Source organism: Somniosus microcephalus, chromosome 13, assembly GCF_052327205.1.
Source record: "Somniosus microcephalus isolate GS21.2 chromosome 13, FLI_Smic_1.0, whole genome shotgun sequence".
In the NCBI taxonomy this organism is placed as follows: domain Eukaryota; kingdom Metazoa; phylum Chordata; class Chondrichthyes; order Squaliformes; family Somniosidae; genus Somniosus; species Somniosus microcephalus.
In genome coordinates this window covers 39,508,506-39,525,405 of record NC_140999.1, presented here as the reverse complement: position 1 = coordinate 39,525,405, position 16,900 = coordinate 39,508,506, and the positions used below count along the sequence as shown (strand labels likewise).

At 50.9% G+C, this 16,900-nt stretch overlaps 2 protein-coding genes across 2 annotated transcripts in view; one reads left to right on the top strand and one right to left on the bottom strand.

Moving 5' to 3' along the window:
- LOC147108244 (solute carrier family 12 member 2-like) overlaps positions 1–16,900 on the top strand; it is a 315,116-nt gene that overhangs the window by 262,991 nt on the left and 35,225 nt on the right. The window lies entirely within an intron of this gene.
- The window catches only part of LOC147108245 (fibrillin-2-like), a 36,145-nt gene continuing 23,010 nt past the window's right edge, over positions 3,766–16,900 (bottom strand). The window contains exons 10-13 of the mRNA XM_086006001.1: positions 15,858–15,980; positions 5,317–5,442; positions 4,164–4,286; positions 3,766–3,848 (exon numbers count right to left, since the gene is read on the bottom strand). Of these exons, the coding sequence (XP_085862127.1) occupies positions 3,766–3,848; positions 4,164–4,286; positions 5,317–5,442; positions 15,858–15,980 (455 nt within the window). The remainder of the gene's footprint in view (positions 3,849–4,163; positions 4,287–5,316; positions 5,443–15,857; positions 15,981–16,900) is intronic.

The following is a 16,900-nucleotide window of genomic DNA, read 5'->3' as shown; positions in this document are numbered from 1 at the left end:
GTGTGCGTGTGGATTTGGGTGTGTGGATTGGGTGTGTGTGCGTGTGGATTTGGGTGTGTGTGTGTGTGGATTGGGTGTGTGCGTGTGGATTTGGGTGTGTGGATTGGGTGTGTGTGCGTGTGGATTTGGGTGTGTGCGTGTGGATTTGGGTGTGTGCGTGTGGATTTGGGTGTGTGTGTGTGTGGATTTGGGTGTGTGTGCGTGTGGATTTGGGTGTGTGTGTGTGTGGATTTGGGTGTGTGTGTGTGTGGATTTGGGTGTGTGTGCGTGTGGATTTGGGTGTGTGTGCGTGTGGATTTGGGTGTGTGCGTGTAGATTTGGGTGTGTGTGCGTGTGGATTTGGGTGTGTGTGCGTGTGGATTTGGGTGTGTGCGTGTGGATTTGGGTGTGTGTGCGTGTAGATTTGGGTGTGTGTGCGTGTGGATTTGGGTGTGTGTGCGTGTGGATTTGGGTGTGTGTGCGTGTGGATTTGGGTGTGTGCGTGTGGATTTGGGGGTGTGTGCGTGTGGATTTGGGTGTGTGTGCGTGTGGATTTGGGTGTGTGTGCGTGTGGATTTGGGTGTGTGCGTGTGGATTTGGGGGTGTGTGCGTGTGGATTTGGGTGTGTGTGCGTGTGGATTTGGGGGTGTGTGCGTGTGGATTTGGGTGTGTGTGCGTGTGGATTTGGGTGTGTGTGCGTGTGGATTTGGGGGTGTGTGCGTGTGGATTTGGGTGTGTGTGCGTGTGGATTTGGGTGTGTGCGTGTGGATTGGGTGTGTGTGCGTGTGGATTTGGGTGTGTGTGCGTGTGGATTTGGGTGTGTGTGCGTGTGGATTTGGGTGTGTGTGCGTGTGGATTTGGGTGTGTGTGCGTGTGGATTTGGGTGTGTGTGCGTGTGGATTTGGGTGTGTGTGCGTGTGGATTTGGGTGTGTGTGCGTGTAGATTTGGGTGTGTGTGTGCGTGTGGATTTGGGTGTGTGTGCGTGTGGATTTGGGTGTGTGTACGTGTGGATTTGGGTGTGTGTGTGTGTGGATTTGGGTGTGTGTGCGTGTGGATTTGGGTGTGTGTGCGTGTGGATTTGGGTGTGTGTACGTGTGGATTTGGGTGTGTGTACGTGTGGATTTGGGTGTGTGTGCGTGTAGATTTGGGTGTGTGTGCGTGTGGATTTGGGTGTGTGTGCGTGTGGATTTGGGTGTGTGTGTGCGTGTGGATTTGGGTGTGTGTGCGTGTGGATTTGGGTGTGTTGGTGCGTGCGTGTGCGCGTGCATACATGTGATGTGCGTGTGAAAAATAACTGAAGAGTTGAGTCCTGCTTGTGTTTTTGAAGTTGTAACAAGTTGGATACAATTATCAGGTCCCTGTCCCCAGAAGGACAACGTTTTAATGTACTACTGGCTTTTTTTCTTCACATTGAATAGACTCCTATAGTAGAGAGTATACAGGAGTAATGGGCCCCAACCACCAATGCTGGGGGTAAATCTTACCCTTTAGTTGGAGAGGAAACTGACAGGAGTGGGACAGAAACAGGCCCAAAGATAAACTGCTTCATCAGAAATGTTGAAGGCACTGAGTATCAGAGAATTACTGGGGCACAGCTCTGGTGTAGGGGTAGGGGCAATTATGTCAGTAGCTGGGAGAATGATAGGAATGAACATTGGAGATGTGAGGGTGGGTAATATTCTGGACATTTACTTTATTATCTTTAGGGAGTGTTTAGAACTTTCCCTCAGAAGGTTAAGTGGCAGGAAAGGTAGAGTCCCTGCTTGGGTAGAGTGTACATGGGCTATGGAAGTTGATTAAATGGATGGGGTAGACTTCATGGTAGGGTAGATTGTACATGGGCTGTGGAAGGAGCTATGTGGAGGGGGGCTGTTAATGTCCCAGGTACCACACCATTATAGAGGTGGAAGATTGGATTTAATCTCCTCCAATCCAGCATGATTCTATGGAGAAATGGAAGTCCTGTAGCATTGCCAATGTTTGTTTAATACAATCGTACTGTAATATAACAGACTACATAGTCTACCACTCCCAGGGAGTGCATTTTGGAAAATTACGGGCGTGGGTGATCCAGCCTAGGTTGCAGAATCCCCCCTTTTATATTAACATAATATACCAAGAGGAGCCCTGTGAATTGAATTGAAATGGTTAAGTAGGCAAGAGATCCATTGGAGCTGATGGTCTGTCTCTGGGGAGCACCTCTCTCCCGATGACTGAGAGTTGTCGCTCTCACCAGCTACCTGCCATATTCTATAATTCAATGCTTCCGTTTCCCTAGAAACTTTATATGTTACTGTCAATAAATCATCTAAAAGCTGAAGTGAGACTTACCCACACAGCCGACCCCTGTGGGGTTCAGCTCGAAATCTGTCGGGCAGTTACACAGGTAGCTCCCGGGGGTGTTCACACACAGGCCATTGATGCAGTTCACAGGGTCAGCACATTCATTGATATCTGTGAACATAAACCCAGCCAATCATCAATCATCCAACCCATCAAACAATCGATTAACTATCAATCATAAATCCATCACCAATCAGGTTCTGAAACACATCCCTTCCCTTCTCAGTAACCCCTGCTTCCTTGTATAATTATTTATTATATAATCTATGCATCATAGTATCAGAGTGTGATGCAGCACAGATGGAGGCCACTCAGCCCATCATGCCTGTGCCATGTGGTTTGCAAATTTATGTCTCTTGCTCTCTAACTTTTATATGCCTAATATACCTGTCAGACATCGAATGCATTTAGATCTGGTTAACCCTCCAATGTTTTCATTAATCTCCACTTCCCTGTTCCTGGGGACCAATTGCAACTGAACAAGTGAGCGGACAGACAAGTCAGCTGCTCCAGGCTCCAACCTAACCACCAGGTACACGTGAGCATGCTCCAGGGCTGCTGTCCCTCAGGTCCCCTCCTTTGTTCATTACATCTCCCACAGCTGAGATCAAGGAAACAACGGGCTAGGGATTGAATCCCATCCCGCCACTGCCACGGTGTCAGCGTTCAAACGCACTACGTCAGTGCGCTGTTAAAAATCACCGGGATTTTTAAACTTTCACAGATCTACAGTAAAAGAAAGACTTGCATTTATATAGCGCCTTTCATAACCTCAGGACATCCCAAAGCGCTTTACAGCTAATGAAGTACTTTTGAAGTATAGTCACTGTTGTAATGTAGGAAATGCGGCAGGCAATTTGCGCACAGCAAGGTCCCACAAACAGCAATGTGATAATGACCTGATAATCTGTTTATTGGTGATGTTGGTTGAGGGATAAATATTGGCCAGGACACTGCGGAGAACTCCCCTGCTCTTCTTTAAAATAGTGGCGTGGAATCTTTTACATCCACCTGAGAAGGCAGACAGGGCCTCGGTTTAATGTCTGATCCGAAAGATGGCATCTCCGACAATGCAGCACTCTCTCAGCACTGCACTGAAGTGTCAGCCTTGCTTTTGTACTCAAGTCTCATGAGTGGAACTTGAACCCACAACCTTCTGACTCAGAGGTGAGTGTGCTACCAACGGAGCCACAGCTGACATATACATACAGAACGCCAAATAACGGGTTGAGTTACGAGGCTGTAATAGTCACAGGATTCAAGTTGCATCATAAATCAAGAGAGTGAAACTTGAGTCCTTGAAATCAGTTCCTGCATTACACAGAGTCTGATTTTTCATTCCTGGTGGGTATTCTTCTCCCTGTTGTGGGGAAATCCTGAATTACAAGATAGCTGATGTAACTGTCTGTGTGAATTATTTTTCTGACTAAGCTATTTATTTCCTATAATTCACTGTTTCCTGGTGTTTTCACTGCAAAGTTCTGAGGCAGCACATTGATGCTGACTTGTTCGATCTGTGGAGAGCCTGCGAGCCCAGATCTTTTACAAGGGAGCTCATAAGACAGATCAAAGTCATAAATTATTGAAGGCCAAGGGATAGTTCCTGTACTCTGCTAATACAGATTTACTGGTATTTTACAAAGATAAACAGATTATTGCTTACTTCTAAATATTTATAAATCACAAAACGACCATCAAATCCTCACATATCACAAAGCCAAGCTGCGGCTTCAGTTTTTACCAGTTAAACACTGAGGGATTAATGAGACTAAATGTAGTAATGATCAGTTAAAGCCGATGTATTAATGAGGTCGAACGCAGCGCTGATTCATTAAGTCACCTGTGCAGTTGCCTCCACTTCTGTCCAGCTCGTAGCCGTCATCACAAACACAGCGGAACATTCCGGGTAGGTTCTGGCAAGTGCCAAAAACACAAATGTTCTGGAAGGTACACTCATCGATATCTGAAGAGAACACATAGGAACATTAATAGAAGTGTGAGAGGCAAAATCTGACACATCAGCTGTGGGTTTATGCACTGAGTCACATCAGAGAGTTAATACAGCGAGAGTCTTAGTGACACAGGACCCTCGTACACACTGCGTTATTTATCAACAGACATGATAAGAAAGTTGTTGCCAACAAGTTGAATTGTCGGACTGATTACACTTTAGGTCAATGGTCCGATAATGTTTGATACCCACAGAGATAAGATTAAAACAATTAGCGAGATAAACAGAAAATGCTGCAAGCACCCAGTGGGTCATCAGCATCCTCGGTTTCTATTTCAGGTGCTTTCTTTTAATCTGACAAGCGTCTCACGGTCAAGTTCAATAATCAGGACCCTACAATCACTGAACAAACAAAGCGAAGGCCAAAGCCAGCTGGGGGGACAAGGGTCCTGATTACTGCCAGGATGTGGTGAGTCTGACTCTTGCCGTCTGCACTATTCAATGTTAGAAAGACTTGCATTTATATAGCGCCTTTCATGACCACCAGACATCTCAAAGCCCTTTACAGCCAATGCAGTATTTTGAAGTGTAGTCACTGTTGTAATGTGGGAAACGTGGCAGCCAATTTGCGCACAGCAAGCTCCCACAAACAGCAATGTGATAATGACCAGATAATCTGTTTATTGGTGATGTTGATTGAGGGATAAATATTGGTCAAGACACCAGGGATAACTCCCTTGCTCTTCTTCAAAATGGTGCCATAGGATCTTTTACGTCCACCTCAGAGGGCAGACGAGGCTTCGGTTTAACGTCTCATCCAAAAGGCGACACCGCCGACAGTGCAGCACTCCCTCAAAGTGTCAGCTTAAATTTATGTGTTCAGATCCCTGGAGTGGGACTCAAACCCACGACCTTCTGACTCAGAGGTGAGAGTGCTACCCACTGAGCCACAGCTGACACTGTTAACAGCCTTGTGAGAAATGTGACTGAACATTCGCTGACCATCTTGTGGCCCTGTACAGAGCCTTTCTTCCAGCCTTACCTTGGCACGCCTTGCTGTCTTCGGTTGGTGTGAATCCCATTTCGCATTCACAGCGGTATCCCCCGGGAGCGTTCAGACACTGCCCGTTCTCACACAGGTTCACATTTTCTGCGCACTCGTCAACATCTGCATAGAAAAACAGGTCAGCCAGTCGGTAACACAGCGTAAACTTCACTGATACAACCCAGAGTCCTGGGGCTTCCCGGTGACAACTCCTCCTGATACCAGGTTACCCGGGTAATGGGGCCCACAGTGTGTACAGAGAAACCCTCAACTGTACTCAGGATAACCCTGCAGGTAACAAAAAATCCCCCTTACCCTCCCTGCTATAACTTGGTTATTAATTTTATAATCTAACCCGATTGGTCTCCCCAGCACGAGGGGTAATACTCGGCAAGTTCTTTTATGACCTGGAAGTAAAGCTGATCAGCTTACATGACTTTGAAAGTGGGGACAAAAATATCTTCAGCATTTTTGAAATGATGAATATTTATTTATAATTCCATTCTGCACATGTTACACATGGACAAATCAAATTGTAAGCTATTGTATATGCAACAAAAAATGTATGTCTCCACATTACTTGATTAATGCCCCTTGTGTGCTAAGTAAGCACATTTCTTATAAACACATATCCAATTTCCCGATCGTGTGGTGAGGAAATCTCCAGAAGGATTGTTTCCTGGATTCTTGCTGGTTTCTCTATTTAATGATTATAGCCTCTTCAAGTAGAAAAAATTCATCCATTTATATAGCAGGGGGTCTCAGTACTGGGGGATCCTCCCTGTTTATATAGCAGGGGGTCTCAGTGCTGGGGGATCCTCCCTATTTATATAGCAGGGGGTCTCAGTACTGGGGGATCCTCCCCATTTATATAGCAGGGGGTCTCAGTGCTGGGGGATCCTCCCTATTTATATAGCAGGGGGTCTCAGTGCTGGGGGATCCTCCCTATTTATATAGCAGGGGGTCTCAGTGCTGGGGGATCCTCCCCATTTATATAGCAGGGGGTCTCAGTGCTGGGGGATCCTCCCTATTTATATAGCAGGGGGTCTCAGTGCTGGGGGATCCTCCCCATTTATATAGCAGGGGGTCTCGGTACTGGGGGATCCTCCCCATTTATATTGCAGGGGGTCTCAGTGCTGGGGGATCCTCCCCATTTATATAGCAGGGGGTCTCAGTGCTGGGGGATCCTCCCCATTTATATTGCAGTGGGTCTCAGTGCTGGGGGATCCTCCCCATTTATATAGCAGGGGGTCTCGGTACTGGGGGATCCTCCCCATTTATATAGCAGGGGGTCTCAGTACTGGGGGATCCTCCCGATTTATATAGCAGGGGGTCTCGGTACTGGGGGATCCTCCCTATTTATATAGCAGGGGGTCTCAGTACTGGGGGATCGTCCCTATTTATATAGCAGGGGGTCTCGGTACTGGGGGATCCTCCCTATTTATATAGCAGGGGGTCTCAGTACTGGGGGATCGTCCCTATTTATATAGCAGGGGGTCTCGGTACTGGGGGATCCTCCCTATTTATATAGCAGGGGGTCTCAGTGCTGGGGAATCCTCCCCATTTATATAGCAGGGGGTCTCGGTGCTGGGGGATGCTCCCTATTTATATAGCAGGGGGTCTCAGTGCTGGGGGATCCTCCCTATTTATATAGCAGGGGGTCTCAGTGCTGGGGGATCCTCCCCATTTATATAGCAGGGGGTCTCGGTACTGGGGGATCCTCCCCATTTATATAGCAGGGGGTCTAGGTGCCGGGAGATCCTCCCCATTTATATAGCAGGGTGTCTCAGTGCCGGGAGATCTTCCCCATTTATATAGCAGGGGGTCCCAGTGCTGGGGGATCCTCCCCATTTATATAGCAGGGGGTCTCAGTGCTGGGGGATGCTCCCTATTTATATAGCATGGGTTCTCAGTGCTGGGGGATCCTCCCCATTTATATAGCAGGGGGTCCCAGTGCTGGGGGATGCTCCCTATTTATATAGCAGTGGTTCTCAGTGCTGGGGGATCCTCCCTATTTATATAGCAGGGGGTCTCAGTGCTGGGGGATCCTCCCCATTTATATAGCAGGGGTTCTCAGTGCTGGGGGATCCTCCCCATTTATATAGCAGGGGGTCCCAGTGCTGGGGGATCCTCCCTATTTATATAGCAGGGGGTCTCAGTGCCGGGAGATCTTCCCCATTTATATAGCAGGGGTTCTCAGTGCTGGGGGATCCTCCCCATTTATATAGCAGGGGGTCTCAGTGCTGGGGGATCCTCCCCATTTATATAGCAGGGGGTCTCGGTGCCGGGAGATCCTCCCTATTTATATAGCAGGGGGTCTCAGTGCTGGGGGATCCTCCCTATTTATATAGCAGGGGGTCTCGGTGCTGGGGGATCCTCCCCATTTATATAGCAGGGGGTCTCGGTGCCGGGAGATCCTCCCCATTTATATAGCAGAGGGTCTCAGTGCCGGGAGTTCCTCCCTATTTATATAGCAGAGGGTCTCAGTGCCGGGAGATCCTCCCCATTTATATAGCAGGGCGTCCCAGTGCTGGGGGATCCTCCCCATTTATATAGCAGAGGGTCTCAGTGCTGGGGGATCCTCCCCATTTATATAGCAGTGCGTCCCAGTGCTGGGGGATCCTCCCCATTTATATAGCAGTGCGTCCCAGTGCTGGGGGATCCTCCCCATTTATATAAAATAACAACAGTAAATGCTGGAAAAACTCAGCAGGCCAGGCAGCATCCGTGGAGAGAGAAACAGAGTTAACGTTTCAGGTCGAAGACCTTTCGTCAGAACTGGAAAAAAGCAGGAAAAGGAACTGATTTTAAAGCAAGTTTAGGGGCTGGGAAATGGGGCAGGGGATGAAAGAACAAAAGGGAAGGTCTGTGGTAGGATGGAAGGCAGGAGAAGTAAAGAGGCATTAAAAGCTATTCAAGGCAAGAGGAGATGGTAATTGGACAGGTTAAGAAACAAAGGATGGCTCTAGATGGAGTGTGAATTGTGCTGGCAGGATGAAGGACAGCTGCCATGTGGGAAAAAAAAGCACAAACAAAAAGTGTGGATAAAAAATATATGTGATAGGGGCCGAGGTTATGATCTGAAATTGTTGAACTCGATGTTGAGTCCAGAAGGCTGTAAAGTGCCTAATCGGAAGATGAGGTGCTGTTCCTTGAGATTACGCTGAGCTTCCGTGGAACAATGCAAGAGGCCGAGGACGGTGAGGTCTGAGTGGGAATGGAGCGGTGAATTAAAGTGACAGGCGACCGGAAGCTCGGGGTCCCCCTTACGGACTGAACGGAGGTGTTCCGCAAAGCGGTCACGCAATCTGCGTTTAGTCTCCCCAATGTAGAAACATAGAAACATGGAAGACAGGAGCAGGAGTAGGCCATTCGGCCCCTCGAGCCTGCTCCACCATTCAATGAGATCATGGCTGATCACATTTATATAGCAGGGGGTCTCAGTGCTGGGGGATCCTCCCCATTTATATTGCAGGGGGTCTCAGTGCTGGGGGATCCTCCCCATTTATATTGCAGGGGGTCTCAGTGCTGGGGGATCCTCCCTATTTATATAGCAGGGGGTCTCAGTGCTGGGGGATCATCCCCATTTATATAGCAGGGGTCTCAGTGCTGGGGGATCCTCCCCATTTATATAGCAGGGGGTCTCAGTGCTGGGGGATCCTCCCTATTTATATAGCAGGGGGTCTCAGTGCTGGGGGATCCTCCCCATTTATATAGCAGGGGGTCTCAGTGCTGGGGGATCCTCCCCATTTATATAGCAGGGGGTCTCAGTGCTGGGGGATCCTCCCTATTTATATAGCAGGGGGTCTCAGTGCTGGGGGATCCTCCCCATTTATATAGCAGGGGATCTCAGTGCTGGGGGATCCTCCCCATTTATATAGCAGGGGATCTCAGTGCTGGGGGATCCTCCCTATTTATATAGCAGGGGATCTCAGTGCTGGGGGATCCTCCCCATTTATATAGCAGGGGTTCTCAGTGCTGGGGGATCCTCCCCATTTATATAGCAGGGGTTCTCAGTGCTGGGGGATCCTCCCTATTTATATAGCAGGGGATCTCAGTGCTGGGGGATCCTCCCCATTTATATAGCAGGGGTTCTCAGTGCTGGGGGATCCTCCCTATTTATATAGCAGGGGATCTCAGTGCTGGGGGATCCTCCCCATTTATATAGCAGGGGTTCTCAGTGCTGGGGGATCCTCCCCATTTATATATCAGGGGATCTCAGTGCTGGGGGATCCTCCCCATTTATATTGCGGGAGTCCCTGTAGAATCTGCTCTGTGGATGCTGTGGACCAGGATCCACAGCTCCGGTGAGAACACAAAGTCAGCTACCTATGAAACTCTTTAAAAGCTGTGACTCATTTCAATTCTAATTGGGCTAGATTGCTGGCGAATTCCTGTACAAAGAAGTGATAGAGAAACTGTTAGGCCAGAAATGGTTCATTACTGTTTGTAGTTTATGGGCTTCCTCTTTGTACTGTGCTGAAAAGCAGATTCTTTAAAGATGATTCTTTTAAGACCCTCAGTCAGGTCAATAGTGTTGATTACCATCCGATACCATCTGATGTATGGGTGTGGGAAACATTTACTGAGCAACTCCCTGCATTAGAAGCAATGGCATAATCTAATCAGGTCAGCTCTAACATAGACAAGATTTGTCAAACACCACAGGTGGCTACGGCATGTTTTTGTGTATGTGTTACGGTATTTACTGCTCATTGTCCGAGTAAAGTGCCTCTATCTCCAAGATTGATTTTTGAAAGGCAAGACTTTGTAGGATAGAAACTTTTGATACACTGGTTGTTTATGGAAAGACTCTGCTCCATGGGTAAGCCACCTACATAATTGCAAGCTGGGTTGCAATTGTTGGGGAGTGGAGAGCTACTCCTTTCCAAGACATTGTCTGCACATCTGCAAAGAAAGCCAAACAAATGATGTGTTTGCCTGTTCCTTTCAATGCACTGTTATTCAGATTGATAAACAATTGCTTGCTTCTGCAAATGACTCTATTTGAATAAACCTGGTTGGTAAATGTGTCTGTTAAGACAGTGAGGGGGAGAAATTGGGTATAGCCCTGTTTGGGGCGCTAGTCCTGGCGAAGCGCAAAGCCTAGCGCCAGGCGAATTTTAGCGCCACCTGGTGCGATATTGGGTCGTTGCGCCCCTGTGGGTGATTGCGGCGCTAAATCAAGCGCTACACGAGACTCCTAAGGCGCTAAGCCGGCGGCGCTACCCAATTTCGCGGCGGCGGGGCACAGCGCAGGTGCTGTCAATAATCACTTACCCTGAGACACACAGACGCCGGTCAGCTCTTAAAGGGGCGGGTCAATTAGGATCACCAGACACAGCACTTCCTGGCACGCCTTAAATTCAGCGCTAACTTACCTGAGGCGCTCCATTCTCTCAAGACATGGAGAGGGTGAGGCAGAGGGCTGAGCGCTTCACCGAGATGGCCCTTGAGGCTTTGGTTGGCGCTGTGGAGCGCAGGTGAGACATCCTGTACCCTCAGGATGGGAGGAGGGCTCAAAGTGCCGACTACCGGCGAGCATGGAGGGATGTGGCCACCAGAGTGGCCTGCAGAAGCGTGGTGCCCAGGAGCGCGGTGCAGTGCCGGAAGAAGTTCAACGGCCTCATTCGAGTCGTCAGGGTGAGTGCCTTTTCCACGATCATCTTCATCCCTCCATCTGCACCTGACTTAATGGCTAGAGGGTGCCCGAACCCCCAAAGGCCATCTGTCAGCCAGCACCCATGGCCCTTGCAGGAAACACACACGCACATTCAGCTCAATGCATAGTGTCAGGGCTATTCTACCATGGGGGGGCATGTGATGTCTGCTCAGTGCAGCATGCTTCAACACTTCCCGTCCTTTCTCCTACAGGCGAAGCTGGCCAGGAACCGCCGTGAACAGATGGCCACAGGAGGAGGCCGGCCTGACCTGCAGATCCTCAGCGATTTGGAACAACGAGTGCAGAGGATAGTGGGACACCGGCTGACAGGCCCTGTCGCCTCTGGAGCTGCCGATCCCAGAGTGGCCACCTTTTTGATCTCTCTCCTACCAATTGTTCCCCCCCACCAGCATGATTCTCCACTGCCGAGCCACTACAGTACATTGCAGCACTTATGTCTCCCTCACTGCCACCCTGTCCTCACGCTAAAGCCACTCCTGTACCTCCCTGCTTTCAGATGGTGATTCGCCAGGTGAGGAGGCGGGCCCTCAAGCTGCCACGATGAGTGACTCGGGATGCGAGGACTAGGAGGAAGCCGGGCCATCCCAACCAGCCTCAGGCGAGCTAGCCCAACGGCAGACTGGGGGCACAACTTCCGTGGAGGGGGGCGGGGGGACCAGCTCAGAGGAGGAGGCAGCTCCAGGCACCAGCGGGCTGCAGCAACGCAGGGGGGGTAGGGTAGCTCGGGTGCCGTCTCCCCGGAGGGCGAGTCAGGCCGCCAGAGCTGCTGCACAGAGCGCAGAGGAGGTGCGTGCCCTCAATGAAATGAGCGCCCAGGCTGGCCGGAGGCACACTGAGCTCATGGCTGCAATGGCAAGGTTGGCTGGAACCATCGAGACACTGGCGCGGAGTGTCCAAGAGATCGGCGCAGCACAGGCCCAGAGTGCGGTGGACTTCGGGTCAGCATTGGAAAGGTCTGTCCAGGGCTTCGGCGAAGCAATGGAAAGGTCTGTCCAGGGCTTCGGCGAAGCACTGGAAAGGAGTGTCCAGGGCTTCACCGAAGCAATGGACAGGAGTGTCCAGGGCTTCACCGAAGCACTGGCACCTGCCACGCAAGTGCTGAGTGCTGCCACGCAGTCACTCGCTGGTCTCCTGCATACGCAGATTGAGGCCAGGCGACCAGTGACTGCTGCCATCCTCGATGGCTCAGCCAGGATTACCCGGGGCCCTCAGAGCACCACAGCAGGCCAGCAATCTGTGCTGCAGCAGATTGCTCCGGATGCTGAGGTGCTGCCCCGTGGTAGTGCCAGTGTGTTGCTGGAGAAGGGAGGTGCTGTCCTCTCTCAAGATGACAGCATTCCTGCTGCCACCACTGGCACTTCCCCACTCCAGCTGCCACCACCTGCAGGACAGACTGCTTCCACCCATGCACAGGTGGAGCAGTCAGCAGCTGGGCCCTCTAGGCCCAGAGGTCGTCCAGGCCGCACCTCAGGGGCATCTGCACTCAGGGACAGTCAGCAGGCCTCCCCCAGCCTTGCTGCAGTCACTGGGGTCGCATTAAGGAGGAGCTGCAGGGAGGGAAGGGGCAAGACCCGCAAGAGACCGAGATCCCCATCAGGGGGCAAGGAGTAAAGGGGGGGATCATGAAGCCTCTGCTGAGGTCGAATCAAGGCCATGGAGGATGCCATGATAGAACTTTATGTTTTGGCAAATCTCACGGGAGGGAGAGTCAATAATGTGTTTTTGTTATTTAAGGTTTCTGTGGCTTTTGGTTTTTCATGGTGGAATGACGCACTTTTTCTGTATTAAAACACTTTATTCATTTACAATGGCCATGTCTGCTTTTTACATGCATTTTGCCTGTCACAGGCTTGGGGGTATGAGGGCGGTTCCATTCCTGTTCTTGGAATGGCTACAAGCATTCACTGAGAGGGGCCTAGAAGCGACTTGTGATCAGCCTCTGATGCACGGCCCTTCCAGTTAGTCCCTCCCTCCCAACTTGGTCCTCCTCCTCCTCCTCTGCTGGTGCGTCAATGTCTGGTGGCATTGGCTGGGAACGTAGGATAGCGAGGTTATGGAGCATGCAGCAAACAACGACGAAGTGCGAGACTCGCTCAGGCGAGTACTGCAGTGCTCCCCCGGAATGGTCCAGACAGCGGAACCGCTGCTTCAGCACGCCGATTGTGTGTTCCACTATGTTCCTCGTCACCTGATGGCTCGCATTGTAGTGTTCCTCAGCAGGGGTACTGGGCATCTGGAGTGGAGTCATCAGCCACGGGCACAGAGGATAGCACTTGTCCCCGAGAAGCCAGCCTTCTGGGTGAGCCGGGGCCTCGAAAAGGTCAGCAACAGACGTCTGGCGCAGGATGAAGGCGTCATGGCTGCTGCCTGGGAACTGCGCATTGACTGCGAGGATCAGCTGTCGGTGGTCACAGACCAGCTGGACATTCAAGGAATGGAACCCCTTGCGGTTGCGGAAATCCTCCGGATTGAAAGCAGGTGCCCGCAAAGCCACGTGCGTGCAGTCAATGGCACCCTGCACCATGGGGAAGTCCGCTATTGCTGTGAAGCCCTCTGCGCACTCCAGCTGCTTGTCCGAGGTCATTGGGAAGGAGATGTAGTGGCGCCTCCTTTTAAACAGGGCATCAGTCACTTGACGGATGCAGCAATGCACCGCAAACTGCGAGATGCTGGCTATGTCCCCAGATGCGGCCTGAAAAGAGCCGCTCGCGTAGAAGTTCAGGGCAACAGTCATCTTCACAGCCACCGACAGAGATGTCCTGCACCTTATCTGAGGCTGCAGATCTGCCCGAAGCAGGTGGCACAGCTCAGTCACCACCTCCTTTCTAAATTGCAGCCTTCTGACACACTGCTCCTCCGACATGGTCATGTAGGAAAACTGCTGTCGGAAAACCCTGGCAGCGTAAGGTCTGGTGTGGCGACATCTGTTGGCCCTCCTCCGTCTGGCCATGGCCGCCCCCCTCTCCCTGCGTCTCAGTGCCCTTTCCAGATGATGCAGCAGCAGGACGTTCCCCTCCAATGCAGCCCCCATAATAAGTGTGCACAGGAAGTGCTCCCGTTGTGAAAGCTCACCAGCAGCAAGGCGATGGTCAGAAGATTGAAGTTCCTCTGCCTGTGCGGCCTCAGTGGTCAGAAGGCTTTCTGTGTGCAGCTCAGCAACTCTTTGTAGCTCACGAAGAAGTTGTGCTCCAGAAATGGCTGCCGCTTTTAAACCACACCAGTCCCCTTTAAATAGCGCTCCCCCAGGCCGAGAGCGGTTGGGTAAGGTTCCCTGTAAGCTGTCACTATTAGCGCCAGGCGCAACGGAGGGGGGGCGCCACCGAATTTCTGGTCCGGGGCGCCTAAAATGCGTTGCACACTCAAATGACGTCACAATCTGCCTGCGACCATGAGCGGTCGCTAAGAGTTTGGTCGGCGCTAAATGCATGCTCAATATGGGGCGAGGTGCTAGGCTCCTTGCGCCTGCCTGGAAATTGGCTAGCGCCCCACTTTTTGGCCTCTTTAGGCGTTAATCGGTGGCGCAGCCAACCGAATTTCTCCCCCTGAGTGTCTGGAGTGACTGATACTAATCATGTGCTGGGCATGAGAAACAAAGAGCTGGATTTTATCAATGGAGGCGAGTAGGAGGCGGGACTCCCACTTTTGGGGTTGTAGTCCCGCCTCCATCGAGTTGTGGCCAACCCACTCGATTTTCCCTTGATTGACCTTGTTGAGCCAGCCCAGCGGGCTCAGCAGGCCAATTAAGGGTCACCTGGCAACAGGTGATGTCACAGACAGACATTTCATCTGTCAAGAGCTTTTGACAGATGAAATATCAGCGTTTGACAGCTCTTTGAAGCTGTCAAACACTGACAATCTGTACTCTAAGTTAATTCCTTCCTCTCAGGCTGATTTAGAGCTCTCTCCAGAACAGAAAGCAAAGGCTGCAGCTTTTGACAGCTGGGGCCATTCTGCTTTCTGTGCCGGTGGGCTGAGGGACTCCCGAGACCTGAAGGAAGGAAGGCTGTAAAGATAAGTAAAACTTCTTTAAACACTTTACACACACCAAACACACTTACCTCTGCACTCATGCACCCATCACTCACCTGAACACCGGACATCTCGAACCCTCCAAGTCCTTCAGCCCGGCAGTCCACCTTGCTAACTTGGCGTGGTTTGGAGCCGTCGGGCCGCCCACACTTCAGGGATAAAAATAGGGATTAGGCTAAAAACTGCCTGTTAACTACCTGTTAACAGGCAGTTAATTGGCACTAATCCCCTTCCCGCCTCGGGGAGGTGGCTCCCAGCACAGGGTGGGTATCTGCCTCCTGGGAAACGGGCATGGAGGTGGGTTGGGGCGGGATGGGTTTGTGCCCCCCGATTTTGTGATTTTAACACTCCACGCGCCTCCAGTCCCGCCTCCACGGCCCTGCGAAATTCTAGCCCAAAGTGTCTGGAGAAGCCTGAATCACAGGCCTACATCTCTGACTTCTGGACTGGGGCCACCCAGAGACAGGAAAACTCTGGTAGCACCTCTGCCTGGAAAGATGGGTGGGCGAACCTCTCGAGGCGGTTCCTGCAGCTTCTGGTGACAGCAGTATTTACTGTGAATTGTTGGAAAGTAAAGGGTTTAAAGACAGCACCAGAGACAACAGCAGGAGAAGTAGCCTCAAAGTCACAAAAACTGTGCATAATTCTGACAACCAATCATCAGACTTGCCACCTGATCCAGACTTTCCCACTCTTTCAGAGCGTGGTGCAGCCTGACATCCCAGACAGGCAGCCTGACATCCCAGACAGGCAGCTTGACATCCCAGACAGACCACAGCAGTTCAGTCTGTCTCTCTCTTTTATCTTCTCATCGGGAACCCATTACCTGAGCAGCTGAAGCCGTCCCCGCTGAAGCCGTCCTTACAGGCGCAGCGATACGAGCCTGGCGTGTTCATGCAGTTGGCGCTGGGATTGCACTGGTGCTCCTCGGTGGCACACTCATCCAGATCTGCAACGGGAAGATCAAAGGTCATCGGAAGTCAAATCCCAAGTGAACACAAATCCCTCAGGCCAGCAGGCACCACACAGCAATCACCTCATGGTAAGAGCTGGAACCTCCTCATTCCTCAGCACTTCATACCGAACATGTTAACGTCCCCACAATAATATCGTTACTACAATATTACAAACTCCAGGTATTATTTTTAATATTTATATCTAGCTGTGAACATTTATTGTCACCCCGGCTGATCCTCCCCCTCTCTAGCTCAAGGGTGCTGAGGCCAATTGCTGCGTCCCAACTGCTGCCCCGGGCTGAAATATGTTACCTTGGCACAGACTGGGGATAGGACCTGGGACCTTTATGGCCCAGTGCCACACCATTACGCCAGGCAGTGGGGGCACGGAGTCGTTAAACAGCCAGTGTCTTCATGAATGGGCATCAGCAAATCGCCAGGGAGTCCGGGGCGGGGGGTGGGGAGGGAGATCCAAGCATTATTATCAGCACAAGGGCTCACAGAGATGTGATGTGATGATGTGACTTATGTCACCACCTTACATAAGCAAATCAAAAAACAGGCTTGCCAAACTCTATTCCATAAAGACACCGGCCCTTTAAACAATAGACACAAGTTCACGGTTATCTCAGGCACAGTTAACTCGGATAACAGACTGTAATTATGATTAACTTAACTGGACCAGAAGCATAAATACTGTGGCTACAAGAGCAGGTCAGAGGCTGGTTATTCTGCGGTGAGTGTCTCAACTCCTGACTCCCCAAAGCCTTTCCACCATCTACAGGGCACAAGTCAGGATTGTGATGGACTACTCGCCACTTGCCTGGATGAGTGCAGCTCCAACAACACTCAAGAAACTTGACACCATCCATGACAAAGCAGCCTGCCTGACTTAGAAGTATATCGCTGTTCC